The sequence below is a fragment of the Giraffa tippelskirchi genome, chromosome 9 (genome assembly GCF_054371585.1).
Source record: "Giraffa tippelskirchi isolate mGirTip1 chromosome 9, T2T-mGirTip1v1.2.pri, whole genome shotgun sequence".
Classification (NCBI taxonomy): Eukaryota; Metazoa; Chordata; class Mammalia; order Artiodactyla; family Giraffidae; genus Giraffa; species Giraffa tippelskirchi.
Window position 1 is genome coordinate 49,161,548 of NC_137283.1, and position 27,610 is coordinate 49,189,157.

Here is a 27,610-nt window from a genome sequence, read left to right on the forward strand (position 1 = left end):
CGCGCGACCGTTGGCGTCGCCACCGCGAGTCGCACGGGGCGTGGCTGCGCCTGGATTGGCCTCTCCGGAGCCCGAGGGGGCGTGGCTGGGGGTTTCGCCTTAAAATGGCCCCAACTCTGCGGCCGTAGCAAGCGGAAGGGGACGCGTTGGTCGGGAACTTCAAGCCGCTCGTCGCGACTGCCGGGCCAAACCGGACAAGACGGTGAAGCAGACAGCGGCTGGAGCCTCGCCCTGTTGTCGCGCACTTCGCTCGCGCTCCGAGAATCCCGCGCCCCGCGCCTTGAGCCGAATCAGAAGGCCTACGGGCGTGAGAATCGCTGGCGCCCGCGCAGGTTCCGGCATCTCCGCGCGCCCACCGTGTGTTGGCCTCAGGGGCACGTTGCCGCGTCTCCTACCCGCTGGGCCGGGCTGGCGGGAGGCTCGGCACAACCGAGGACGGTCGCAATGGGTTTCCGGGAGTCCCGTCGCTGCCGTGCGGGCCCACTGGGCCTCTAGCGCTCCGAGTACTGGCAGCGTCACCGGACAAAGGGCCCTGGGTGCGGGGGAGTCCCAGAGGAGGGTTTACTTCCTCTCCGACCCCACGGGCGCGCTTCCCTCTTGGCTGATCCCGAAGCCCGCCCCACCGCCGTCACTACAGTGGCCCTGACTGCATGGGACCAAAAGGGCTAATTCTACCCTGCGGATCTAATCCGAATCCAGACCTGGTACCAGGGAAGGCCCCTCCCCACCCTCCAACACCTGTTGTTTGGAGGCCTAGGTGAGCGGCTTTTTCCCATTCGTCTTGGTTTCACCGTCTACTCCTGGGTCCGCCTTCTTGGGTAGGAATGGGGGGGGGCGGGGAGTTTGATTTCCCTAGGGAGAAGGATAATCCTCTCAAACCGCTCTCTTGCCTCCTCCCGCCCTCCCCGCCCCGCCCCGCCATGGCTGGACAGCGGGCAACGGAATCCCAAAAGCAGCTGTTGTCTCCAGAGCATTCCAGCTGCGCTTGGATTTCGTTCCCTGCTCTCCTGCCTGAGCAGCGTCCTGACCCAGGTAGGGTGGGCTAGCCCCTGACCCCCCAGACATACTTTATTGGGCCGCTGTGGTTTCCGTCTCTTTCTCAGGTGTGCCCTCAGGCTGGAAGTGACAGGCGTAGACGTCAGAGAGCCGAGGCGGTGGCCACCTTTGGAGCCCGAGATAGCCCTGGAGATAGCCCTGGAGAGGGAGGGAGGACCCAGGGCCTCCGGATAGGGCTACAATGGCGGTGAGTCCCACAGGGCCGCCTCAGCCCGCAGCTCGCTAAAGATAGCCCTTCACTTCCTGGGGTAAAACCACCCCCAACCGTCTTAATGCACTTAGAGTAGCTGAAGTCCCCAGCTTGGCCTCCAGACCCCCAGTCCTGTTAGCAGCCATCCCCTGGTCGTGCTCGTGAGGCATGGAAAGCGCTTTGGAATGACACGATCACTCCCGTTGAGTGGGCACCCAAGCAGCCATCGGGAATGTCGTGTCCGCCCAGTGCTCTTTCGGAGCTTCCCAGCGGGGCCTTGCAGCCCTAGCCCAGAAGGGGGTCTTGCCAAACTTTTCCTGCCCCTAGGTTCCTCTATATTCTGAGCTCTGTTTCCTCACTGCTCCAGGGCAGAGATCAGGGGATTGTCCGTGCTCTGCTGCACAGAGCTCTAGTGCCTCACTTTCCATCCCTATTAAGAAAAGAGAGAAAAAGGGTTAAGTGAAGACGTTGAGAAGCCCTGATGGGAAGGAGGAGGAAGAGTTGGTAGAGGAGCTGGACGCTCAGAAAACTGTTCTTAAGCTGGGTCTTCTCAGGTCACATTGTTTATTTGACCCACAATGGCTCGTAGTCTAAACCAGGAAATGGGAGGGTCCTTGTTACAGTACAACATGTTAAAGGAGAAGCATTAAAAGCCTCTGGAAACTATTATGATGGTTCTAATTATTCAAGATTCAAGAGAAGAAAAACAGCAATTCTATCAGAGTGGACACATTAGGATTAAAAGACAACCCCTATCTCAAAGGAGGGATTGCTTGCAAATAACCTGAAACTGAAGAACACCAATTCCCTTAAAAATGTGACTTTTTCAGTAGGTCATGAAAGTGGCTTTTATGCTACCTGCCCTATTTCAGAATCCACTTGTAACTTTAGGCGTTTTGATCATGAGTGCTTAGTCACTAGTCGTGTCCGACTCTTTGTGATCCCATGGATTGTGGCCCGTCAGTCCCGCTGCCCATGGGAATTCTCCAGGCAAGGGTACTGGAGTGGGTTGCCATTTCCTTCTCCATGGGTCATGTGTACATGTAGGAAGTGAAACGTTATACAAATACATAATGTAAGAGAGACAACCCTGCCTGGGCCCCACCGGGTTGCGTGGATCCTTTCCCTTGTTGCTACTGCGGGCAGCAGTGAGAGAGCCCTAAATCCGGAGTAGACCCCGAGATTTCTTACCCTAGTCCGGACCAGTCAGGTGGACCACGCGGGGGTAGGGCTGGGGCGATGGAGCGAGCGCAACTGTCCACTATCCACTCAGGAGTCCCTGCCAGTTCCCGCCCCAACCAGTTGGCCTTCCCGGAAATCCCGCCTCGACGTTTTGCTTCCGGTCCCGCCTGCCCCTTCCGGTAGCCATGCGCCTCGGGGTAGAGGAGACGCTGGGAGCCCTGAACTCGGCCTTGGGGCTTGGCGGCCCAGTTTGGTTCAAGGAGACGCACGCCCGCCACCTGCGTGCCCGAGACTTTTTGGCACCGCGCCGCGCACTGCAGGCGCGCTTTGGGAACGACCAGGTAGGCGCGCGCATGGCGGGGACGTGGGCCGGAGACAGGTGGGAGCGCAGCGGCCCGCTCACCTGCCTGGCTTCCCGCAGGTGCCCGAGGGCGTGGTTCACGCCATCGTTGGTCTACAGGGTCCCGGCGTGGCCCCGGTGCTGCGCTGCGCGCCGACCCCCGCGGGGCTGGCGCTTCAGTTACATCGGTCCGCAGTCTTCGAGCGCGTGCTCAGTTCCGTAGCCGCCTATGCCGCGCCCGCCGCCCCCACTGCCCCTACCCCGCGCGTCGTCCTGCACTGCCCGGCGCTGCGCGGCAGCCCCAGCGCCCTCCGCCTGAGCCAGCTCCGTGCCGTACTCGTGGCGGACCACCTGGCCCGAGTTCTGAAAGCTCACAGGTGAGTGAGGGCGCGGGCCCAGAATGAAGGTGCGATGGCTTCTGGCGGGGGCAGGCCGTGCCGCTGCGAGTGGAAGTCGGAGCGAGCCGAGCCAGGTGCTCAGGCTGAGGCGGCCGCCTCGCTTCGCAGGGTGAGTGTGCGCCGAGTCCCCGCTGTGCGGGATCCGCACATGCGGACCTTCCTGCAGCAACTGCGGGTGGACTGGCCCGCGGTCTCAGAGAAAGCCACGACTGAAGCCCTGAGGAGTCGCGCGATTGCAGAGCTCTCCCCTGCCCGTGATGCTGGAGCCCTGCCCCCTGGCACCTTGGGTCGAGTGTGCCTGAAGGAACTGATGGAAGGACAGGGACGCACAGCTGGCTATGACCCCAGTGTGGACAGCTGTCTGGGTAGGACCGGGATCCTAGCGGGGCCAGAAAGGGACGCCGCCCCGCCCCCCCCACCACCCCCGCATTCCCCAGCCAGCCTCAGCCATGTGTTCTCTTCCCAGTGACAGAGGATCTGCTCTCCCTGCTGGCCGAGCTGCAGGAGGCTGTGCAGGCTGGGGCCGAGGACAGCTCCCTAGGCCTGGTTAGTGACTGATGCCCCAGCCTGGTATACTTCTGGAAAACCAGGTGTAGCGTCTCCCCCACAGTGACTGTCCTACCCCACAGGCTGCGGCCCCAGATGCTGGTGCAGATAGCTACGTGGTCCTACACGTAGTGAGCTGTGAGGAGGAGTTCCACCAACAAAAGTTGGACCTGCTTTGGTGGAAGTTGGATCATCAGGCTCCTCTTAGACAGGTAGGTTAGTGATGGTAACCTCCCCACAGCAACCTCAGATGACTCCTTGAAACCCACTTGTTAGCTGATGGGTCCAGAAGGTGACCCCTGACCTTGAGGGGGCCCTTAGGCACACGCAGCAGGTGCTAGGAGAGGGCCCTGGCCTGGAGACAGAGGTCTTCAGGTCAGAAGCTGGGGGAGTCCAAGAACACATTGAGGTTCTTGGAGGGTCTCATCAGTGGCTGACCCCTGCTATCTTCCTGACAGAAGCACCTGGTCTGTGGCCCAGTGAAAGTAACTGGTGCGCCCAGCACCCTGACTGCCCCCGCGTACTACAAGTGAGTGAGGCTGGAAGGCAGGCCACCGAGCCAGGGCAGTGGAGGTGGGGGGACTCTGTCCACTAGTCCTCTCACTCTCTTTTCAATGCAGGCTCCGGCACGCGCAGGTGTGCAAGGTGTCATCACTGAAGCATGGCAAGGACCTGGAACAAGGTACACCTGGGAGACCCTGGTTGTACTTCCGGTAGGGGGTCATTTGCACACAGGCCCCTTGTTCTCTGCCTACAGAGACTGACTGATCCATACTCTCTCAGACCCAGCCTGGACAGAAATCTTCAGGGTTCTCTCTGTGGCGACCATTAAATTTGAGATGCTCAGCACAGCCCCCCAGAGTCAGGTAGCCTGGGCATCTTGCTGGACCAGGGCTGGGGGTTGGAGTTGGGGGACAGGGTGTGCAGTGACAGTCCTCCCTGTGCAGCTGTGCCTTTATTCCTCAGCTTCTCCTGGCCCTGGCTGACAGCAGCATTTCCACCAAGGGCAGCAAAAGTGGCACCTTTGTCATGTATAATTGCGCACGTCTCGCCACCCTCTTTGAGGGTTACAAGTGTAGTGTGGAACGAGGTCTGTACCCCACCTTCCCGCCTGTAAGCAGTCTAGACTTCTCCCTGCTGCGTGACGAGGTGAGTGCCCCTTCTGGGTAGCTGGCGTGTGTAGGAAGCTCAGGCCTTTCCCTCCCAGCGCCCTTCTCCCCCACAGGGTGAGTGGTTGCTACTCTTCAACAGCATCCTCCCCTTCCCAGACCTGCTGAGGCAGACAGCAGCCCTGACCGTGACCTGCATCGCCCCAGGGCTTCATGTCACTGCGCGCACAGAGATGGTGAGGACGGAAGAGCAGGCCACACTGCACACACTAGTCTTTATTCTAATCTGGGTACAAAAGGAGGGCTGGGCTAGTGACGCAATATGGTCTCTGTCTCTAGGTATGCAAGTTCCTGATACAGCTCAGCATGGACTTCAGCTCATACTATAACCGGGTACACATCCTAGGGGTAAGTGCACAGCAAAAGGGCAGATAGGGGCGGGTGGTGCAGGGAAAGCAAAGGATGAGACCAGCTGCCTCCTTGTCTCCTCCAGGAGCCTCGGCCACACTTGTTTGGTCAGATGTTTGTGCGTCTGCAACTTCTGCGGGCTGTGCGAGAAGTGCTCCACACTGGGCTGGCCATGCTGGGTCTCCCTCCACTGAGTCACATGTAAGGCTACAGAGGCCTCAGTATCCAGGAATGTCCACAAAGTCAACAAGTGAAAGGGGGGAAAATCTGGATTTGGTTTAGTGATCTGGGGCCGAAATAAATTGTTTGTATGACAAGGCTTTGTCCCGTGGTGGGGAGTGGGGCATATTCTGGGTCTGTCCAGGTGGCATCCTACTCACCTTAAGCTCCTGCTCTGAAGTCAGGAACCCGCGGCTGCCTCTTCCTCCCCTCTGGGCACACCAGGAATGGGCACAGACAGTCACTCTGTCTGTGAGCAGACCCCATGCCCAGGGTGCCAGCTGCCACGGGATGTCTTAGTCATACCAGTTGTAGACCTCAAGGCCCTGGCCCCCCAGAGCACAGCGGTGGCCAAACTCTGGGCTCACGGGCCAGCAGTCCATGTCGGCCACATCTGCAACGTGGTACACTGTGCTGTTCATAAAGGCGGGTTCACCGTGCCCCAGACGCCAGAAGGTCAGCCGTTGGTCGATGGAGGCTGAGACCATGAGGCTGGGGCTTAAGATCTTGAGGCCTGTCACGTGGGCAGCATGTGCACAGGGGACGGAGTATTCCTCCAGCACTTGCAGCTGGGGCAGCACCTCGGCACCCCCCGCAGCCTCCTCCAGCTCCGGCATCTCCACGGCAAGCACAAAGACGTGGAGGGAGCCGTCCTCACTGCCACTGGCCACAAGGTGGCCCTCACGGGTGGGCAGGCTGTGCAGGCTATTGACGCCACAGCTGTGAGCCTGCACAGTCAGGCAGGGGCTGCCCAGCTCTGGAGGAAGAGGACAGTTGTCAGGACCCAGCCTGACACATGGCTGAGTGAGTGCAGGGGTGGGGGACAGCCACAGTGGCGGTGTAGCTACTCACGGAAGGGCAGCCCCAGGTCCGCTGGAGCCTCCAGGGCTGTGGAGCCTTGGTTGAGCATGGTGGTGAGGTCCCAGAAGGCCAAGCTGCCATCGGTGGCTGCACTGCACAGGAACAGCCTCCTGGAAACCAGAAGGCAGCTGGGTGAGGGGGGTGGAAAGCAACAGGAGCCCCCCCAACCCAGGTGGGACCGCCACACAGGCCCTCTCACCGCCGCTGATTGGGTGCCTCGTGTGTGAAGGCGTGCACCTTGAGGACACAGCGCTTGTGGTGGAAGGTTTCAGCCAGGAGCCGCAGTCGCCGCCCAGAGTCCTGCAAGAGAAAGAGCCTGGGGGGGGGAGGCAGTCCAGCTGAGAACCCACTCTGAACATCTGCACATCCTTTCCTTTGCCTCCAGGCTCCTTGGGTCCTATACACTAAGAAGCCCCAGCTCCTGAGCCACAGACCAATATTGGTTTGTGACCTGTTAGGAACCAGACCAGGAAGCAGGAGGTGAACAGCAGGCAAAACCAGAACTACCTCATCCCCATCCATTCCCCCACCCACTGTGGAAAAATGAACTGGCCCCTGGTGCCAAAAAGGTTGGGGACCAGTGCTTTACACTCACCTCACTGCCCCATCACTACAAGCGGCAGCCACAATCGGGCCAAGGCCAGGCCGGTCTAGCTCACACACAGCTAGGGACATATACCTGCAGAGACAACAGACCAACGTCACTTGGAGCCTGGCCACAGCGGCACAGGGCTGACCTTGCATGCCCCACCCCTCGCTCCTGTCCGGCGGTGCACCTCACCTGGTCTCTGGGTCCACCTTGATCATCCGGTGCCGGTGGCGCTGCTGGTCCCAGTACTCGTCTAGCCGGTGGGATGAAAGGTGCATGACATGGCAGGCAAGACGGCTTGGGGGGCTGGGGTCTGGGGTGACCATGATTGTGAAGCAGTGCATCTCAGCCCTGCCCCCCGCAGACACCACATGGGCGGTCAGGCCTGGCTGAGGATCCTGAGGGCCACCCGGGGTGCCAACACCCCACACAGCCACTGCACGCACCGAGGAGATGTGGTTACAGACGGCTGTAAGCGCGTGGGCCGAGCCCGTGGCTGTGGGGAGTGCCAGGACACAGACGGTGGTGTCCTCGCTGCACGTGATCACGATGTCGATCAGGCCAGGGCCCTCACTGCCGGGCTCAACAGGCTCGCTGGGCTCCGGGTGGTCAGGCTGCAGGAAGCTGGGCACCCCAGACTCAGGCCCCAGGGTGATGGTGCCCACACGCTTTACACAAGTGATCTCCCGGCCGTGCAGGCTCTCCCGGAGAATCACATGTGGCCGTGTGCAGCCACCCAGAGCCCGGTAGAGCATCACATCGCCATCCTTGAGGTAGGCAAAGGCCATTGCCGCCTCGGTGTCGGAGAAGGCCCAGGAGCGGTGCCCTCCGCCACAATTGATGATGTGCAGCTTCTCATGGGACCGGGGGCTCCACACCACGAACTCATTGGCATGGAAACCCAGGATGACCATGCTCCCGTCGGCCACCATACGGACCCCGGCCACCCAGTTCATACCCCGACAGGGCTTTTGCCTTAGCACTGGCTGGAGCTGCCCGCCTCGCACAAAGAGCTGGTAGTAGGAACCGTCGCGCCCTGTGGTGTACACGTAGCCACCGTAGCAGGTGACCGAGGTCACCCCCTGTTTCCCATGCAGAGAAGGGAGGGTGGACACAGGGCCCCACTCAGCCAAGGGGCGCTCCCCCTCACCACTGCCTGCTCCAGGTGCTGAGGTAATCGCCCCAACCTTGCCCACCACCCCAAGATCCTTGAGCAGATCAGGTCGCGAGGGGTACAGCAACACGGAGCCCCGGCGGTCTCCACACACCAGGAAGTCACCCGGGGGGAGAAAGGCACTGCACGTGTGCCACCTCTGCTTGCTTGGAGGAAGGAGGTAGCGGCAACGTTCCTTGACAAAGATGGCCTTGCCAGAGGGCGCTGCAGAGATCTCCAGGCAAGCCACCACGCCAGCGGGGCCCGATGCCAGCAACAGAAGCTCCTCGTAGCCTCGCAAGGCCCAGCTCAGGCTGTGCACCTTCCCTGGGAACAGGGTCAGGTCCACAGCTGCAGTCGGAGTGTTGATGGGGACAACCTTGACGCGCCCTTCCCCGTTGGCCAGGGCACACAGTCCGAAGCCCTCAGGACCAGGGGCTGCCTCCAGGAGGCAGTAGGACTGGAAGCGCTTGTCCTCCAGCAGCTGCTCCCAGCACTTGTCCTCGAGGTCATAGAGGTACAGGGCCCCTGCATCAGTCACGGCCAGTACTCGCCACGAGCCAGCCAGCGTCACGGCCTTGAGGACACCTGGCCTGCTGCAGGACTTGAAGGAGAGCGCGGAGACCCCTGAACCTGGGTGCCCACGCCCTACCAAGTGCCACAGCCGGATGCCTGAGTCATCACCCCCAGTGATCACCCAGGCCTGCCTCTCGTGGGCTGCAAGGGCCCGGATCCCACGGCCCTGGTGGCCCCGAAAGGCCTGGAGGATTTCGCCTTCATGGCTCCACACCAAGCAGACACAGTCTTCTCCTGCACTGATAAGGTAATTCTCGAGGAGCTTGACCTGCCAGACACGGGCGCTGTGCCCAAAGCAGTGCCCAATATTCTGTACCCGGCCCCCGGGAACCCGCAGGTCACCCACCTTCCAGATGCGAACACTTCGATCCTCGGAAGCTGTGGCCAGTAAGCCCTTGCTTTCTAGGTAAGACATGCTGAAGATAACCCCCACATGCCCACTGACCTGTCGGTCGGGGGTTATAGGCTTATCGTCTTTTAGAGCAGCTGCTGGGTACCAGACCAGAAGCTGGTTGGATACAGCGCCAGCCACTACGGTCAGCTCCTTCCAGGTGTCTCCGATCAGACAGGCCGAGGAGAGGGTGCACCTGTCCGTGCAGGGCACGTCCTGCAGGCTGCACCCTACCACAGGGTCATACAGCACCACCGAGTTGTGGCCCAGGGCCAAGGCAATGTTCCCCTCAAGCCAACGGGCATCCCAGATCCAGTCAGACATGTTCCACAGGCCAGAGCGCCACAGCTCCCGGAAGCGGCCCTGTCCCCAGCTAATTTTCACAATTCGGAGGCCCTTGCTGCCAAATGCTGCCACCGTGACCTCTGAGTCAAGGTCTCCGTTGGGTTCTGGTCGCACTCGGAACCCATGGATAAGATAGTGGCCAAGCAGGTTCTGCACTCGCTTCATCATCCGCAGATGTCCACCGAAATCCAAGGTGTATACCAGGACATCTGGCCCCTCACCTGGAGAGAGGCGAAGAGCCACATCAGAACCCCTCCTCTAATTCTTACTGCCAAGAAGAGACAGGGAGCAAGGGAATTGCTCAGCAGGTAGCTTATGAATCTATTAGGTCACTCAATCCTGCAGGCTTGAGCTTGCTCTCAGCTTCAGCTGTATTCTCAGCGCTCGCTCTGAGCCCCTTGTCAGTCACCCATGACACTCAGCTCAACCATGAATTCGTCAAACTCCCATCTCCTCCTCATCCCACCGAACTTTCCATGCTTCAGACAGGAATCCTCAGCTTTAGTCCCCAAATCCTTGGCCTCACTGACCTTCTTCACACTAACTCCTCCCCCAGGGAACAGGCACAACTGATAAGTCAAGCATTCCACCTTCGGGCCACAGCAGAACCCCTCCTGATTTCCAGAAGCTTCTCTGTATCTCAGAAAATGTGAGCACATTCAGTATCAGTGGGGAGAGGCAGCCCGAACTTTGCCCACCTCTTATCTCCAAGTTCTGGAGATTTCACATTCTAAAGAGCTTGCAAATCCAATCGACCACAGTGACTTCCGGTCCAGGACATCACTTCTTAACTAGAGATGACAGCAGCACTCCCTCATGCTATTCCCAGCCTGCAATCTCAATCTTTTGACATTCAACAAACACTTATTTGAGAGTTTCCTGGCAGTCCAGTGGTTAGGACTTGGAGCTTTCACTGCTGGGGCCTGGGTTTGATCCCTCATTGGGGAACTAAGATCTCACAAGCAGTGTGGTCCTCCAGCCAAAAAAACGTTTTGTTTTTTTTTTAATTTAACACTGATTATAAACCAGACAATGAACGATATGCTGGAGTAGTGAATAAAACCCTGCTTCTGCGGATTAGGCAGACGTTAAACACTATCACACAACAGATAGCCAAAAAAAAAAAAAAACCCCACATGAAAAGAAGCTCAACATCACTATCAGAGAAATGCAAATCAAAACTACAACGACATATCACTACACCAGTCAGAATAGTCATCATCAAAAAGTTTTACAAACAGGGAATTCCTGGCAATCCAGCAGTTATGACTCTGTGCTCTCAATGCTGAGGGCCTGAGTTCAATCCCTGGTCTGGGCTAGGAACTAAGATCCCACATACCATAGGGTGCAATCAAAAAGTTTTTTAAGATACAAATGAGCTTATTTACAAAACAGAAACAGACTGACAAATTTCAGAAACCAATTTATGGATACCAAAGGGGAAACATGTTTGTTACTGAAGGGGAAATGTGGTAGGCAAGGCATAAATTAGGAGTTTGGCATTAACATATACACACTACTACATAGAAAATAGGTAACTAACAAGGACCTCTTGCATAGCACAGTCTGTGTCTAAGACCTGACACAGCCAAGTAAATATTTAAGCTCTAAAACAGTATCGCACAAGTACGCTACATAGTTACCATTTGGATAAGTTCCAGGAAAGAACTGTATAGGTTGCTTTAAGAATATAAAGAATATAAAATGAGGGACTTCCCCAGTGTTTCAGTGGCTAAGATTCTGCGCTCGCCATGCAGGGGGCTTCTATCCCAGGTCAGGAAACTAAATCCCACAAGCTGCAATGAAGACCAAACACTCTGTGCGCTGCAGCCAAATTAAAACAAAAAAAGAATACAAAATGGGAAAGTCTACTCCAGTGGTTCTCAACAGAGGGACACTTGCCCTCCAGAAGACATGTGGCAATGTCTGAGGACATTTTAGGTTGTTACAACTGGGAGTTGTGTGTGCTACTGGCATCTAGTGAAGGCTAAGGATGCAGCTACGTCCTACAACGCAGACAGCCCTTCACACAAAGCATGATATGATCCAATAAATCAATAGTGCTGAGACCGAGAAACTCTGGTCTAATCTAACCAGACTGGGTGACTGCCAGGGGAGGTTGACTTGAGAACAAAACATTTAGGTGCAGCAATCAAGGATCAGCAGTTGTTAGTCAGAGGAAGAGCAGGCAGGAGGCAGAGGACTTGAACCTTTCTTGCCAGAGGAAACATCAATTTTGAGGCCCCTGAGATGAGTGCGAGCTTTGGGGGACACGGCTAGAACAGGAAACAAAAGGTTCAAGGATGAGCTAGAGAGAATGCTGAGCGGGTTGGGGAGGCATAGCTGCATGATCTCAAATGATGGCAATAAAGGTAGGAAAAAACAGACACATGCTACATGTATGAAGTGCAGTATCAACCAGACTGGCTAGGGGAGTGAGAGAGGCAGATTCTCGGGCTTGGGCACCTGAGTGGCGGATGTTCCCCCGCCTGAGCTCAAACACCAGCAGGAGTATTCCAATTTGTAGGCCCTTGTGCACTTGAGCCTGGCATTCACATGAGAACAGGGCTGGGAATTCAGGTCGTAGGTTCACAGGGGTGGGATTTGAGAACTGTCAATAGAAAAGTCTCCTTGGAAATAATGGGAGTAGGTGAATTCACTTTAAAAGCTTACTAACCTAAATGTTACAAGCCATTCCCCTGCTTAAAATTTCTCAATGGGGCTTCACCAATGGGGCTTTATGGCCCTAGGGGTAAGTCAGATCAAGCCTAAAATGGACTGGTCTTTGCTCATTCCTCCAGCCTCTTCGCCTAGACAACCCCCTCCACTCCGCCTGCTGAATCCTCACAAGAACTGCCTCATTTCCACAAAGTCGCAAATTCTGTCTTAAGGCCTCTGCCAGGAACCCTGTCTTCCCCGAGTTCACTGTTGTGGTCCTTCAGTTTTCTGCCTAGCTATTCCCTCCTCCAAGAGCCTTAGGAATTTAGCTCGTGGTAGGAACCTTGGGCTCCCAGAGCCTTCACAGCAAATCAAAACTGGGTCATCGCCCGCCCTCATCTCCCACCCCCATACATCCGCCCATCCTTAGGACTGGGAGCAGCTCACTCAAGGCTTGCCAGCCAGTGCCCTGCCTTGCGACTCTTATTAAACTCAGCAGCTCTAACATAAGTCACTAATAGTAGCTTCCAGTCGGCCTTCACCGCTCCACGGGGCTCCGTCTCCTCGGGTTCCTGTCCCCTGCTACCCGAGCCGACCATCCTCAGAAGAGGCACTGACATGGGACTTCCTGGACCCCAACCATCTCAGGGGTCTTCAGCCTCCGTCTCCCCGAGCACTAGCCTACTCAGGAAGATCTCATCCTCGGGTTTCCCGCAACCCCATCCTGGTCAGAGGCTCTTCATCCCCACCACCTGGGGAAGAGCATCAACCTCCCTTCGCTCACACTCGAGAGGCCACACCCCCTTCTGGGCTTGGCCCACCCCCGAAAGGCAACGCCCAGGACTCTGGGCCCGCCCACGGGGGGCCTCATCAGTGAGCTCCCCCCGCCTCCTAGCTGGAACGATGAGGCCCCCCGCCCGACTCGTCCACAAGCGTCTCTTATTTCCTTCCCCCGCCCCCCCCCCCGCCCCGCGCCGACCGCGTTTCCCTGCACCTTTCGGCCGCCCCCAGCCGCCCTCTCCGCATCACCTGCAGTTTCTGAAAGGCCTCGGGAACCACCTCAGCTCTTTGTTTCCTGGGTTCCTCAGGCTGCGCTTCAGCCCCGCCATGCCGTGGGTTCCCGCCTGCCGCCCGTCCTCCTCCTACTCGGGGCATCCCTTTGTTCTTAAGGCCCCTCCCCAGGCGAGCGTTCGGTTTCTTCTCCGCTAGCGCACGCCTCGAGCCACGACTCACCCGCCAACAGCCGCTCCCCCACGCACTCCAGACCCGTGACCGGGAGGAGTATGAGCTCCGAGGTTGCCCGCGGCCAAACGTAGTCCTCGTGAGCGTCCATGGCGGTTCCCCGAGCCGCTGCAGCTGCCACGGCCAAGAAAGGAGCAGCGCTCTCGCGAGACGAGCCTTCCCGCGTGCTGCTGCGCTGCAGCTCTACGGCGCCCGTAGCAACAGGTAGCAGAGACAGGGGCGGCCGCCGCCGAGGTCCAATGACGACCGCCCTCCTCCCCAGGCCTTCCGGCTGGGATTGGCCGGGCCGAATCGCCCCCGGTCACGTGACTTACAGCAAGCCCCACCCCCTCCGGCCGCGGCGCCCCGCCCCGCCCACTGTACCTACAGCCTACTCCGAGCCTCTCGGCCCTGCAGCTCCAACGCCGCGTAGTTTTATTTGTCCGGGAAGCACGGGTCTGTACACAATAAATAACATGGATGTAGGAACTGTGCCCTAATCGCGGCAGGAGGCGGGGATGGGGCAAGACATCGGCCAGGTCTTCAGCCTGCAGCTGAACAGGGGGACGGCAGGGCCCCCGACTTAGGGTGACTTGCGGCTGGGGACTGGGATGGTCACCCCTCAGAGTTCCACGCGCGTGTCGCGGTAGGCCCGGTCCAGGGCCCACTCCGGCTGCGAGTCGGCGCCACCCTCGCGGGCCAGGCGGGCCATCTCCTGCTGGAACAGCGCCTGCCGCGCCCGGCTGGGGTCCACGTTGATCCAGTTGTTGGCGATCCACTTAGTGCCGCGCGTGACCAGGCAGCCCCCGTGCAGCGAGTAGTCGTCCACGTCGCCCACCCAACCTAGGAGAGGAGGATGGTGTGAGGACCGGAGGGGACCAGAGGGACTCTAGGCAGGGCTGGCCGGCCTGAACTTGGCCTCCTATCGCCCAAGTGCGTGGCAAGGGCAGGCCCAGCTGTGCACACCTTCTGTGGCAAACATCCGGCCCCAAGGCCTCCTTGGCGGCTCAGCATCTCTCTCCAAGGAATGCCTTATCAACACCACTGCCCCTCTGACATCAGGTTTCTTGCTGCAGGGCCTGTCCACAGCCCTTCCCAGTCTGGGCTCCTATAGGGCATGTGTCCTCAGCCCCAGTGAGCTCAAAGGCTGGGGCATCAAAGAATCACAGGGTTCCAGATAACCCAGGAGGCTGCAGGGGTGCAGCCTGCTGAAGTCACTGAGGATGGTCTTTGGGAGGAAGTAGGGGCAAAACACCCAAAACATATGGAGGGGTGGGGGATTACCAGAACCAGCTCACCAGGGTAGCAATCAGGGCTGGGTAAAGGCAGACAGCTCCCTCCAGGTATCCCTGGCCTAGCCAAGGTCCTCACCTTGCCCATCAGGCAGGTAGTTGTACCAGAAGACAGCTGTGCCCTGGCGGGGCTTGACACGCAGGTTCCCCTTGTCACAGTGCCTCCGAGTGTCACGGAGGTCAACATCATCTTGAATCAGACTCTGTGGACAGCAGAGTGGCGAGGTTTTCAAGCCACCTGAACTGTATGGCCAGGAGCCCAAGGCCAGGCAGCCAAAGGTGGCTCAAGGGAAACCAGTCAGGTGTGCCCAGGGGATAGTTGAGGCCTCATCCCAGGTCTGACAGCATATGTACTATGTTTGTTTGCCCAAGGCCCTGCCATCTCACCAGAGGAACAGCCCGTTGGCCCTTACCATTTCATCATAGGTTCTGTTGTCTGCTACAGGGAAGACAGTCTCGCCCCCACCGGTGACGTTGTTCAAATAAAACAGCACTGTCATGTAGCTGTAAGGCAGGGGGGCTGTTGAGCAGGTCCCCGGCTGTGGATCCTCCCAGGGGCTTACCTGTGGGCAGGATAAGCTGCCCAGGTTCCCAGGGGCTGGAGGGGCAGGCTGGGATCAGTGACAACAGGGCAGGTCTGTACCAAATGTCCCTAGCCCATACTTCTCACGAACCCAGTTTCTTTTTGTGTGTCACAATTTTTTGGTGTGACCAAGATCACAGGTGCGTGCACTTAGCTAAACTATGTGACTGTGCCCGAGGGCCTGCTGGGAAAGTTGAGCTAGCAGAAGCAGCAGAATCATGCGGATGGCTGGCTGCGACAGACGCCTGGCTGCGACTAGAAGGGGCTGAGCCAGAGCATGAAGAGGGAGGACCTGCCACCATGCCTTGGCAGGGGAGGGGGATGCAACTTCAAGGGGAGAAGCTGAGGTCTCCAGCAGTGCAGGCAGGATTAACAACCTGGGGAGGGGAGCAGAAAGAATCAGGGGTCCAGCCTTGCCCCTTCCTGAGGGCTCTGGGGGCGAGTTGCAATGTCTGTGGGTACCTTGGTCTGGCTGTTGAGACCATATGACCACCCCTTTTGGGCCCCTTGGTAAACAGCCTGGGGGGAGACGTGGTGGGGGGAATTCTCAAGCAGGATGCCCAGAATTCTCCTGGCCCCATAGCAAGGGGGCATGCCCACAGGGCAGGGCTGTGCTGGTGTCAGGGGGGTGTTGGGTCTGGGAGCCACCCCCAGGTGGGAGTACTTGCCGGCAGGAGGTCTCGAAGGGTACAGATTCATTGGCTACCAGCTTGGTGTGAGAGCAGATGGTCTCTGGGTACACGGGCCCGCTGTCCACATGGGCATGGTAGTGGCCTCCCTCGCCATACCGCACAACCTGAAGTGGCTCGCTGAGCTCCACGATCTCGGGTGACAGGTGGGTGAGGCGCAGCACCCTGGTGGGCAGCAGGCATTCAACTGGGCGGCCCCGTGCCAGGGGTAACACCCCGAAGGAGCTGGCCAGGTGAGTCAAGAGCCCGCCATGAGTGCTGCCCCTCTTTCCCCTGGGAGCTCCTTAAGCCACCCTGGACTGGCCCTGTAAGAGCAGGAAGGGGTGACTCCTGATGAACCAGAGACATCCACTGGCTGGGAAAGATGCGATTTCCATTAAGCCTGGGAGCAGGGAGGGAGACACTCCCTCCAGGAAGGATGCCGTTTATCTAAAACCCCTGACTGCTTAGGGGAAGGGGGTCCTATGGACAGAGTTAAGAGATCATTTCTCTAGTTCGCAGAAAACATACATTCAATCTAGTACTAATGGCACATGTATATTGTTTGCCCACCATTAGGGCTAATTTGCCTTTGTTAATTGCCTGTCTCGATGAGTTCTAGTCCTGAGCTGGCCACTTGGCTCTGTTCTCTTGGTCCCAGCTGAGGACCTCTGTGGGGGCTTGCATGGTCCCCTCCCTGCACCAGGGAGACCAGGCTCGGGTGCTCACCTCTGGCGGATGGCGCGCATGACATGGTGGGCACCTTCGCCCTGGTAGAGCCACGTGTGGTGGCTGTTCCGCACCAGCTGGCTGGACTCCGCCTTGTGGCTCCTCATGTACTTGTGGAAGTCGCGAAGGTCCATGTTGGAGAACTCCTGCAGGCTCAGCACTCCTGCACAGGGCACCCCCCCCATCAATGCCCACCATGCCCGTGTGGGGAGGGCAGAGTGGGGAGGCTGCACCTTCCTACCTACCCCTGGCCTCAGGCACTGGGGGGCCATGTGCACCTGTCCCCCAACCTGGACTTGGGTCAGATGAAGTTGGCTTCTGTCACATCAGGCCCTACAGGAAGACCCAGAGAAGTTCGTGTCCTCAGTTTAAGCCCTGATTTGGCCCCCAAAAGGGTGAAGCCCAACCCCCTTCAGATTGGCCAGAGTGGGCTCTCCATAGGAAGCTTAGGCCATATGGCCAAGACCCCAGGCCAAGGACTGCCCTCGGCCCTCCAGCCTGGCTCTGTAGAGCATGGTGGCCACCCTCCGGTCCTGTAGAGGGTGAAGAAAAAGAGTGTTCAGTGCTGGGTTTTGTCCCGGGCCTTCCACACTGGAGGATGTAAGCTGGAACCGGTCCCCAGGAGTCCTCTCATGACCTCAGGTCTCATCCTGGGTGGAATACCCCAGGCCAATCCTGCCTGCTAGACAGTCTCCCTCAGCAGAGACAGCCAGGTCCCTCTCCCCAGTGAGAACACTCTCCCCTGTTCCTGCTCAACCCACGAGCTGGGCTCTGCCCTCTCGGGGTTCCAGAAGAGTGGCTTGGTGTCTTTGCTACAAGTTACCCTGGTTGACCCCAATGACACACTCTCATGCTTTGGCATGAAGGTGGGGGCACTCGAGGGCTGTGAGTGTGTCACTAGCTCTGCACACATGGGCGGGAGCAGCCTGCTGCCTCTCCAGGCACGGGTCCTGGCCAGATTCTTCACTCGGGGTTCACCAACCATAAGGTCATCCTTCCAAGTCCTGTCTCCTTAACTGGTGCAGAACTTGGGCATGAGGGAAATGACTACACCTGGGACAGACACTTCCTGGGGGTTATTACCAAAGGGGAGGGTGCTTCTAGGACAGCTCTCCTGCCCACACCCACCCCCAGCAGTTAGAGGACTCCAGGTAGGCAAGAGGCAGGCAAGGGGGACCCTGGTTAGACCAGTCAGCTGGCGGGGACCGTGTGCCTGGCTGGATAGGCGGATGCCAAGCTGACCTCACTGTTCCGTCGCTCCCGCTCCACCACTCTGCCCTCTGCCAGCCAGCAGCCCTACCTCCTGTACCCCACATGCTGCTTGATGAGGCCAAGAGGGTGCCCTCTGGACTGTCACCAAGGGGGAGCGGGCGGGTCTAGCTCCTGCCTCTTTCCAGGGTAAGGGCACGGCTGGCCCCTTACCTCCTCACCTCTGGCTACTCTGGAAGTTGGGCCTAGGGGCCACCTGGCTGGGGGGCAGGAGGAGGCTCTGGGACACAATGTTGATGAGATATGAGCTCACCATCCCCATCAGGGTCAGCCTTGATGGCAGAGTACATCTCCTGAATGTTCTCTGGAGTCATCCACCGTCCATTCCCCAGGCGGTTCTGGGCCAGGACCTACACAGCACAAGATGGTGCCTCAGGGGGCTGGCTCTGGTGATGGAGAGTCGCCCGGGCACACACAGCTGCCCTGTTCTCTCTCGACGACTGAGGGTTCAGGTGACAGGACGTGGGTGAGGACGAAGGCCAGGGCCCGGGCTCCCTGAGGTGATGTGAGGGTAGGCAGAGCGACCTGGGGGGCATCTGGGGAGGAGGCCAGGAAGACAGTCCAGACGCCCGAGGGCCACGAGCATCCTCAGCCCTGGGGGAGCTGTGGCTCCACCCGGAGCAATGTTGGCTTATCGGAGGCAAAGGGAAGGCCAGGCTGGCATCCTACCCACACACCCCAGGTGAGGTAGGGGAGGCCGGGGCCTGGTACGAAGAGGGAAGAGGCAGATGACTGTCCACTGGGCCCCTTAGGAAGATCGGGCTCCGTGAGACGCCCTGTAAAGGCAAGGGAACCCACACCCCACCAAGGCCTCTCTCAGAAGCCTGGGTGTGAGGGGCACGTGGAGAGGCACACAGACATCTGGCTTCCTCGAAGCCACCGCCCCATCGACCATGAATCCTGTGGGGCTCCCAGCAATGGCAGCAAGGACACCAGCGTGCCAACAGCACGCGCCCCGGGCACTGTGGCAATAAGTGCCATCGCCCCCAGTAGATGCCCCTGCTGTCCTCCGGGGCTCCCAGGGCAGCGGGGGGCCCTCTGGGAAGGAAGGAGGACCCTGGCCCTGCTCATGCCCAAGGCGAGGCGGCATCAGGCTTCTGGGCCCGGGGCGGAGCAGCACATGTGATCGGGCCGCTAGAAAGACAAGTCGGGGGCGCTCCCACCCTATGTAGGGTGGCTCCTCCAGGCCCCCCACCTCACGCAGCTGCAGGCGGCCGTCGTGGTTCTGATCCAGCAGCTGGAAGAGGTCCAGCGGGCTGATCTGCATTGTGCCCATCGCTTCCTCGTACTCCTCGGTGGGCAGGATCTGGCTGCGCTGCAGCCCCTTCATCTGCGCCAGGTGGATGACGAGCCGACACTCCTCGTCACTCAGGAAGCCGGGGATCTCTGCCAGGAGAGGAGGGGGTGAGGCCAAGGGCCTTCTGGTCCACAGGGTGCCTGGGCTGGGTCTCGTCTCCTGCCGGTCACCCAGCCAGGAGGACCTCACACACCCCTTTACATCTGCTCTGGACTCGGAGCCCAAGGTCGAGTTGTCCTGCAAAGGCTGGCCTGTGTTGGGACACGGGACCTCTCTCTTGGACGCTGAGAGCGCACATGTTCCAGGGGAGTCCTGGGAGGGGAGCCAGAGCTACGCTGGGGATGGGCCAACCCACCTTGGGGTGGGACCAAAGGCTCCAGGGTGGACCTGAGGGCTGGAGGGCTGACCTCCACTCCTTAAGCGGGAGAGAGGATGTTGGCAGGTTTGTGCTTTCATTGTTGCTTTTCAGCAGTGTTCAAAGTGAATATGGCAGGTGCTCTTGGCCTTTCCACCCCCCCACGCCGCCCCACTCTCCTGCACAAGGGGGTGCTGGTCACCCGTCCAGGGCTGGGAGGTCAGTGGGAGTCACTCGGGTTTTTGGCAGATGCTCTGAGAAGATGCCCCGGTGTTCTCTGCTTTGGGAACAAACGTGTATTGAACTCCTTCCATGCCTGTAAGCCCGAGTAAAGGCCACTCAGGCCGGGGCCCTGGCTCTGGTGTCTGGATGCCCCCACCCCAGCGCCACAAGCAGCTCAGTGGTGCCTGGATCGCAAACCTCACACCTGGCAAAGCCCGCATCCCAGCACTTCCAGGGGCTTGGAGCCTGGGCCCCGCTCATTCTCTCGTTCCTGGGAGAGACGCCTTCCTTGGACAGGTCACAAGAGGCCCACCCAGGAACTAACCGGAGAAAGAGCCGGGCCGCCACTGCGACCCCCGAGAACTCCTGCCACTCCTCTGGCTTTTCTCTCAGCATGAAGTTCCAGTTGTTGCCAAGGGGATCGAAAACAGCTACTCAGCCAGGATTGGAGCCGTTTTTAATAGTAATCACGGCAGATCACACTCAGGGAACACAGACTCTGTGTCCCGTCCTAAGCACGTCATCAACTCTGTAATCTGTATCCTCATCCTACAAAACCAGGCCCCATGAATGCACCTTTCCTCCCCCGGAGAAGCCCCAAGCACAGAGACATTGGCGACTTGGCCAGGGTGACACACGCTGCTGTCCTGCAAAACCCAGGCTCACAGCCCGATTCTGCCTCCACCTGCAGGGGACCCAGATCCAACGACACCGAGGACAGGATACAAGCCCTCGCCCTTGGCTGGCTCGATCCTCTCAACCTGGCGAACCTGGAAAGGGTGTGAGCCACGTACTGGGGAGTGGCACTGCGGGACAATGGATTAGACCAAACTGCTAATCCACAGAGTCACCTCATGATGGCTTTAAAACATAAACGAATAAGAAAGGTAAACCAGAGAAAGAAAACACAAGCCCAGGTTTCTTCAGTTTATTAGGTGCCAGTAATTGACAGGCCCAAAGGAGATGCCACTCTCTCTACAGTCTCCTGCCATGTGCTAATCAAATCAAACAGTTTAGGCTAGCACAAGGGGCCTAACCAGGTGGGTCTAAGCTCATGGGAGCTGGGCCAGCACTGGCTCCTGGGGGGTGGGTATGGCACTAAGAAGTTCCCAACTTCAGTCTACCGAGACCAAGGCAGAAAAAGCGGGTGACGGATCGAGGGCCGTGGCTGCCAGCGGCACTGGTGATGCTGTGTGGTGATGGTGGGGCAGGGGCTCCCTGGGGCCCTGCAGAGTGCATGCCCATTCCTCAAGTCGTGGTGCTGTGCCAGGGCACTGGCTACACAGAGATGCGGGTACCCAGCTTGCTAGACCATGACACAGCGGCCGAGGTTGTCCAGCAGTCAGTCAGCTGGTTGCCCCTGCTGGCCAGGGGGTGCCACCCTGACACGTGCCTCTTCCTGCCCCATCTTTGCCCCGCTTTGCCTCGACAGGTGGGGCAGGGGCTTCCAGGTAAGGGTGGGGGGTGTCTCCCCAGTGGGGGCCAGCTCTGGGAGCTCTTCACTACTCACTGCCGTGCACCTACCAGTGCCGGGGGCAGACAGGGAGAGGACGGACCGTTTGGTCAGGGTGTTGCTGGCGGACAGGAGGAGCAGAGGCCCAGGGGACAGAGGAGACATGGGCAGGGGGCTATCACTGGTGAGCACCCTTGGTCTGGACCCGCAAATCAACAAGGGCTCTTGAATGGTGCGGCCGGGTCAGTGAGCAGGCTGCTTTAGGCTGTGGGGCCAACCACCCTCTCCAGGGAGGTGTGCAAACTCTGCCCACAGGATCCTGCCACGGCTCACCTGTTGGCTTTTTCTCTCGCAGAGTCCCGAGATTGCAGGACTGACTCCCCTTCCCCAGCCTCACCTATCCTGGGAACAGCAGCCCCCTCAGTTTCTTCTCTGCAGAGCCAGGCCCGGCCTAGAGCCTCAGGGTGACATGCCTGTAGCAGCAAGAATGGGCTCTTTCAGAACCTGAGGATGGGGCCCCTCTGCTCTTTGCCAATCATAGTCCTGGCCGGAAACTGCAGGGTCCTGCAGGCCTTTAGGACGAGAGGGAGGGCCCAGCTTTCTCCCTCCAAGGTGAGGAGTGAAGGCCCAGAGTGCTGGTCCCCCCACCCCCCTGCACCCCTCTCCCAGGCACTTGACATCCACTGGAGCTGGAGATGGGGGTGCACTGGAAAGCTGGAAAGCAACTTGGGCGAGGGGAGGGGTGAGGTTGGGAGGGGAGATGTGGGGCTGAGGACTAAGACTTCAGCAAGCAAAGGAGCAAGGCCAGCTGCACGGCTGTTGCTAGGTAACCAGGGTGTCGTTGCCCAGCAACCATGGAGTGTCTGGCTGGACCTCCAGCCAGGAGCACCCAGAGGCCTCAGCCTGGAATCCAGGAACCGGGTCCTGAGTACCCAGTGCCCCTGCCCCGCAGGTTCATGCACCCGTGCTGCAGCCATGCCCATCACGGCCTGCCACGGCCACCTCTGGCCAGCCATCCTGCCCTGCAGACGCTTCCCCGCCAGCCACAGCCTCTGTGCCTGCCATCTCCAACAGCTCCCACCCGAGCCGCCCACCTGAGTCTCTGCATTGCTTCTCTCAGCTGGTCTCACCCTTGCTCAGCCCCAGGGGCTGCAATCCACCCTTTCAAATCACAACTCCCCGAGATCAGGTAAATGGGTCTCTGGTGGGAAGAAGGGAGGACAGTGGGAGGAACCTCTGCTGAGGGCTCCCCTCCTCTACCTGGGGTCTAGGGGAGCCTCACTCAGCCCCTCCCCCCAGTGCCATGCGCCGGCTACAGGGACTGCAGGTTGCAGGACACCAGCTGGTCCAAGGAGGTCCGAGACAGACTCTACACTAGCGATTTTGGTGAGGCCTTGGCGCCCAGCACCCCTTCCAACCCCTTTCAAGTGCGTTCATCACAGGGCCTGGCTGGGCACTAAGACAAAAGAGACAGGGCATGCCCAAATGTTGTGCCTGCTTAGAACCAAGAACTTGGTTCTCTCTTCCTAAGTATGGGGCATTGCAAACATAACCACATCCAAGAGGACAGGTCTTCGCCAGATCCCTGATCCCAAGAGCAGAGCATCAGACAAGAGGGGGCAGTTCACCAGGTGGAGGGGAGGAGGGGTTACTCAGAGATGCCAGGCTTATCACCTGGCCCCTCCAATCCCTCCAGCTGTGAAGGTCAGCCTCTCCCAGCGCAATGGGTGGTCCCCGAGACCCTCAGACTCCCAGCTAGAGGTGCTGAGGGTGGGCCTGCTGCCCCACCGGCCCCAGGGAGCTGGCGCCTGGTCTGCGATGCTGGCTGCGTCTGGATGCCAGATGCATGCACAGCCTCCTGTGCACAAGGCATGCTGGGACCTCTGTGCTGAGCCTAGGTGGCATGCTGGGACCTCTGTGCTGAGCCTAGGTGGCATGCTGGGACCTAGGTGCAGGGTCACCGTCTGCCGGTCACCACGGCCTGTGCTTGGAGCGGGGGCCACCGCAATCTACGGCTGGCCGTGTGCTGGTGGCAGCATAATCAGTGTCCAGAACAGAGGCAACCCAGGTGGGGAGGGCCTGGGACGTGACAGCTAGAGCCTGTGCAGGAGCCCCGCAAACCGTGTGCTCCCCTGGACACATAGACCCCCTCTTGCTGCTGCCCTCCGTGGATATGTGCAGACCAGGGTCCAGAGACACTCCAAGCTTGCCCAGACCAGCAGGAGCAGGGCAGAGGCCCACTTCCGTGGTCATTGTGAGGGGCCCCTTCCTGAGCCAGCAGTGCTCTGCCTGGTAAAAGGCAGCTGCGTGTGCCAAGTGGGTACAACTAGCTTTCTGCACCTCCCAGCCCTGTGATGCCAGCCTGGCTGATGCCTGCTACTGCCACAAGCCCCAGCACCCCACACTGAGCCTGAGGGCAGGCGCGAAGCCCCAGGCAATGCTCCCCCAGGCACGATGCTGCTTGTCAAGCCCCAGATAGACTCAGTTATATCTTCCTGACCTTTACCGAGTCCACAGTTCTGCCAAGCAACAAACAGGCCTGTGGAACAGCAGAGGCAGGGGGTCCGTGCAGAAAACTGTTAAGCTGCTCACTAACCTGAACTGATAAATACACACTAAAATTCTTTCTCTAATTCCGCGCTTCCAGTGTCTTGTCAAGAGAGCACAGTGGTCTTAGGTAGCTGCTGAATTGTTTTTTTAGGATGAAAAAAGGATATGTCTGGAAATCCTACAATAAAGAGGCCATGGTTTTAAAACACAGTGCTTTGTGGGCTGTTGTCAATGAATCGTTTACCTTAGATGGTTAAGAAAGTGGACTAAAACTTTGGCTGGCCCACTGGAAGTGCCGCCTGCTGCTCTCGAAGAGGGGGCGGAATCAGGAGGCCCCTCCCCGGGTGGTGGCGGCGGCCACTCTGTGCAGAGAGACTGAGGGTACCCAGTGAAGCCCTCCAGCTGACCAGTAACTGTCAGCCATACACTCTGGCCGCTGGACACACAGCAAGCCCAATCAGGCCCCCCCATGCGTGTAGCTCACCTTTAGGGGCAGACACAATTGCCAAATAAATACAGAAGACCAAGCAGGCTGACGCAACAGAGAGACTGGAAACCTCTTAAGGCCAGTCTGACGTGGAGAGAGGTCCCTGAGGAGGGGAGGCCTGAGCAGAGGCCTGATGGGGGTGAAGGCACCCTCCATGAGAACCAAGTCTGAGCCTTCCAATGGTGGCAACAGTGCATACAAGGGCACCAAGGCAGCAGTGAGCTCGGAGTCTGAGAACCGACAGAGAGTGAGGGAAGGAGGGGTGACGGGAGATGAGAGGTGAGGGCCTCGGGGAGGATTTTAAGGAAGGGAGCAGATCTGATCTGCTGTTTAAATACAGAATGAGTGTGAGGCAGAGGGAGAAGTAAGCCACCTGAGAGAAAGCAGAGAGGTTGATGGTGACTCGGAACTGGAATGCCCCCCTTCTGAATGAACCCAACAGGACAATGGTCCAAACCTTGGGAAATGCCTACCACAGTCAAGCAGGCATCTGCCAGGAACTCAGAGTGGGCCTTCTGTGGCCCAGGTCCCATTTGCCAAATGTCTCCAGGAACAGACGTGGGAAACATGAAATGTTCCAGAGGTGGAGGCACCCTGGGATAAAACCCAGTCCCCTTGTCCGTTTACACTCTGACCACCTACCCCTCAAGCCCGAGAGTCTTGGGTCCCTGATGGTGGGTCACAGCAGGGCACAGGTGGCAGAAGCCACAGCAGGCCCATTCTCCTTGGGCCCTGCCTGCCTCTTTAGGGTGACAGCAGGTGGACGGACAGGCCCAGAACACGGACTCTGTGCCTTCTTGGGGTGAGGCTTCCTTTTTTGGGTTCATCCAACATTGCGTTCAGATACTGCCCCTCCTTGGACACCCTCTCACCTGTGGCTGGCCTGTCTCGCAACTGGACTTCTTATAATCACGGATCACAGATCTCTTCTTCATTCATCTTGCCTCGTTTCACCAAGCAGAAAGCCCCAAGACTTTCTGGGTAAAATGTGGGGCATCTTTCACCAAGACTGAGAGGTAGGATAGGAGATTCAGAGGACACAAGGACCAGAAGCAGGAAGGTCTTGCTGCAACTGCCCGATTCTCCTAATCGTGCCCTTTGTAATGTGTCTGCAGCATCATTTGATGGCTTAACCAGATCAGTTTACCTTTGGTCAAATCTCTTCTGCTTCCTGCCATGTACTCCTGGTGACTTCAGGTCTGGGCTTCTCACTCTCGGCTTTGTAGGACATGGATGCAACTTTGTTAGGGGGTTAAGGGTTATGTCTCGTGGTTCACTTAACCTATCGTATGTCTGAATTCAGTATATACGGGTCCAATAAAGGCGGATGAGAGAAGAAAGCACAGCCACCTCATTGTGTTCGTCTCACAGCAGTGTAGTGATAATGGGGAGAGTTGTTCCCTTTGCCTGGATCACTTGTTCCTTGACAACTTCACCTCACAGCTCCTGCAGGTCTTTGCTCAAATATCTTTCTCAGAAAGGCCCCCCACCCCGGCCACCATACTCAGAGTTTCAACCCCAGCTGAAATTCTGCCTTACTTGTCTGTGATCACTTATCAGCATCTGACACACACCAAGTGTGTTTGTTTAGTCTGTCTCCTCATTGGAATGTCAGCTTCAGGTGTTCTTTTTGTTTTCCTGTTTTGCCCAATGTTGTGTTCTCAGCAGCTCAACTAGTGCTTTGCACAGATGTCAGCGTTGTACAATAACAATCTTTGAGAGCCCCTCCCACCACCGGACTCACACCCTAACCTACTTCCCCTCACACAGCGTGCGTGTGAAATCATTCTCACAGGTCTAGGGATAATCCCCAACCAGCACCCTCTGCCCCAAGGGTAACAGCGGTGCTCAGATGCTCTGCATCGGCCTCCAGCCGCCTCCCGACAGCCCCTTACCCACTCCATTCCCCAGGAGCCAGGAACACCTCAGGTCTGCAGGTAGGTGTGTCCCCGAGGCTGGGTACCCAGGACGGGGGCTGGGAAAGCCTATCCTGAGCAAGGTCATAGGTCCGGGGATCCCCATCTTGTTGATACTACTAGACTCTGAAGGCCTTCAGAGTCTTCACAACTAGCACGTTGGCTCGACAGTGCAGATACTGGGGGAAGCCTGCCTCGTTTGAATCCCAGCTTCACCCTGATCTGGCTGTGTGAGCCTGCAAGCAACCAGGGCTCTCTGTGCCTCACTTTCACCCCCACTAACCCGACAGTGGGATCTCCACCCACCTCACGGCGGGGGTGTGAGAATTAAGCCAAACGATCACATGAAGTCTAGCACCTAACAAGAGCTCAGAAAATGTGAGCTAAGGTGCCGGTTCCCCGTGAGGTCACCCAGGAAGGCTCTCCCTACTGTAATGGCCGAACACAAAACGCCATCCTAAGAAGAATCCCAGAGCGCAGAAAGCAAAGGCTGGTTTTGGGGGCACCAGCTTATCCACATTTGGACAGCCTGCTTCCTTTCAGACCACAGGGCCCATTTTGGGAGTGGAATTCCCTCTCATATCAGCTAGGACCTGGTTATCAGTCTCTCCGACCCTTCCCCCATTCTAGAATGTGACAGAATTAACCACCTCAGGGTCCAAAGACAGTTTCAATGAAAGGTTTATAGGCACTAGCTTCTAGGTCACATGGCCCAGGCCTGTGATGGAAGGATTAGCTGCAGAAAGCAGAAGTCACAGAAGGGAGTGTGGAAAGGTCACCCCGTCACCCTATTTTGGAGGTGGGGGCGGGTACCTCACTTGGGGGCAACCTCTGGGTGGAAAAGACAGGGCTACTTTGAAGCAGCCATTTTCAAAACAGAAGTCACGTGGTGAAGGCAGCCACCGAATCGCAGCCCCTGACCCTTCCCGGGGGGTCGCCCGGCGAACTTACCGAAGAGCAGCGGCTTGAGGCTGAGGGTTCGGATGAAGTGATCCTTGTCGGCGACCAGCTGGATCTTGCGCTCATGCCCCACCTAAGGGAAAGCGGCACAGCGGGCAGCTGGGGAGGAGGAGGCAAGAGGCGCCCGGGCCCGGGGCGCGGCGGCGGGCGAGTGAGGGGGTGCGCGCGGAGCAGCGTGGAGTCCCCGGCAAGAGCGCCGGCCGCTTGGGGCTTGGTGCAGGGCCTCACCTTGATGCCCTCCAGCCGGGTGAGGGGAGCCAAGGTGGGCGCGGGCCCGGGGCCCTGGGCGCGGCGCTGGGGCCCGGGGCCGCCGCTCTCGTCGCCGTTGCTGTAGTGCACGAAGAGCAGCAGCGCCAGCACGTTGCCCAGGTACAGGTGCACGAACACCATCAGCACCAAGAAATAGGCGCGCGAGCAGATGCCGCGGGGCTTGCACAGCGGCCGGGCCGGTGCGTCCTCGCAGTCGCCCAGCCCCGCCGCAGACTCGGCCGGGTCGTGATCCCGTGGCGGCCACCGCGTACTCGCCGCTTCAGGCCGCGGGCCGGCCGCCGCCGCCGCCGCCGCCGCCGCCATGGCGCCCAGGCTGC

The 27,610-nt window shown here is 58.7% G+C and overlaps 3 protein-coding genes and 1 long non-coding RNA gene across 9 annotated transcripts; 2 read left to right on the top strand and 2 right to left on the bottom strand.

The window, feature by feature from the left end:
• The first annotated feature begins 129 nt into the window (after positions 1-129).
• DALRD3 (DALR anticodon binding domain containing 3) lies at positions 130-5,546 on the top strand. Of its 4 annotated transcripts, none has more exons than XR_014064180.1 (14): positions 130-757; positions 1,104-1,243; positions 2,520-2,769; positions 2,850-3,145; positions 3,275-3,531; positions 3,633-3,712; positions 3,796-3,924; positions 4,171-4,241; positions 4,333-4,394; positions 4,496-4,578; positions 4,679-4,861; positions 4,981-5,057; positions 5,161-5,229; positions 5,315-5,546. XR_014064180.1 is itself a non-coding variant. In XM_081525564.1 (14 exons), exons 3-14 carry the CDS (start codon positions 2,614-2,616, stop codon positions 5,432-5,434), a joined length of 1,644 nt encoding a protein of 547 aa, XP_081381690.1. In that variant the 5' UTR covers positions 130-757; positions 1,104-1,243; positions 2,520-2,613; the 3' UTR covers positions 5,435-5,546. The 4 variants fall into 4 exon arrangements, 3 of the variants coding, with proteins under 3 accessions (XP_081381690.1, XP_081381691.1, XP_081381693.1); XM_081525564.1 differs by having other exon boundaries at positions 4,920-5,057; XM_081525565.1 differs by having other exon boundaries at positions 4,938-5,057.
• Positions 5,078-13,450, bottom strand: WDR6 (WD repeat domain 6). 3 transcript variants are annotated; one of them, XM_081525498.1, is made up of 6 exons: positions 13,255-13,450; positions 7,091-9,584; positions 6,905-6,988; positions 6,509-6,625; positions 6,301-6,419; positions 5,078-6,205 (listed from the first exon to the last, which is right to left on the bottom strand). In XM_081525498.1, exons 1-6 carry the CDS (start codon positions 13,352-13,354, stop codon positions 5,745-5,747), a joined length of 3,375 nt encoding a protein of 1,124 aa, XP_081381624.1. In that variant the 5' UTR covers positions 13,355-13,450; the 3' UTR covers positions 5,078-5,744. The 3 variants fall into 3 exon arrangements, with proteins under 3 accessions (XP_081381624.1, XP_081381626.1, XP_081381625.1); XM_081525500.1 differs by having other exon boundaries at positions 13,248-13,450; XM_081525499.1 differs by having other exon boundaries at positions 13,051-13,450.
• Positions 13,451-13,645: 195 nt separating this feature from the next.
• On the bottom strand, positions 13,646-27,610 carry P4HTM (prolyl 4-hydroxylase, transmembrane). Its single transcript, XM_081525587.1, has 9 exons — positions 27,252-27,610; positions 27,015-27,096; positions 18,979-19,169; positions 18,037-18,133; positions 16,515-16,677; positions 15,786-15,971; positions 14,948-15,038; positions 14,614-14,737; positions 13,646-14,085 (listed from the first exon to the last, which is right to left on the bottom strand). Exons 1-9 carry the CDS (start codon positions 27,594-27,596, stop codon positions 13,865-13,867), a joined length of 1,500 nt encoding a protein of 499 aa, XP_081381713.1. The 5' UTR covers positions 27,597-27,610; the 3' UTR covers positions 13,646-13,864.
• Positions 22,001-23,870, top strand: LOC145520081 (uncharacterized). Its single transcript, XR_014064206.1, has 2 exons — positions 22,001-22,299; positions 22,410-23,870. It is a non-coding gene; the product is annotated as an uncharacterized LOC145520081 (long non-coding RNA).

Bases quoted from the DNA above. Each gene is read 5' to 3' on its own strand.
- DALRD3 (XM_081525564.1), top strand. From the start codon at position 2,614: ATGCGCCTCGGGGTAGAGGAGACGCTGGGAGCCCTGAACTCGGCCTTG. The intron at 3,925-4,170 runs GTAGGTTAGTGA...TCTTCCTGACAG, and splicing joins ATCAGGCTCCTCTTAGACAG to AAGCACCTGGTCTGTGGCCC. The intron at 5,230-5,314 runs GTAAGTGCACAG...TGTCTCCTCCAG, and splicing joins ACCGGGTACACATCCTAGGG to GAGCCTCGGCCACACTTGTT.
- WDR6 (XM_081525498.1), bottom strand. From the start codon at position 13,354: ATGGACGCTCACGAGGACTACGTTTGGCCGCGGGCAACCTCGGAGCTC. The intron at 9,585-13,254 runs GTGAGTCGTGGC...GCCTCTCTCCAG, and splicing joins GGGGGAGCGGCTGTTGGCGG to GTGAGGGGCCAGATGTCCTG. The intron at 6,206-6,300 runs GTGAGTAGCTAC...CTCTTCCTCCAG, and splicing joins GGACCTGGGGCTGCCCTTCC to AGCTGGGCAGCCCCTGCCTG.
- P4HTM (XM_081525587.1), bottom strand. From the start codon at position 27,596: ATGGCGGCGGCGGCGGCGGCGGCGGCGGCCGGCCCGCGGCCTGAAGCG. The intron at 19,170-27,014 runs GTAAGTTCGCCG...CTCTCCTGGCAG, and splicing joins CCTCAAGCCGCTGCTCTTCG to AGATCCCCGGCTTCCTGAGT. The intron at 16,678-18,036 runs GTGAGCTCATAT...TGCCCTGTGCAG, and splicing joins GGCTGACCCTGATGGGGATG to GAGTGCTGAGCCTGCAGGAG.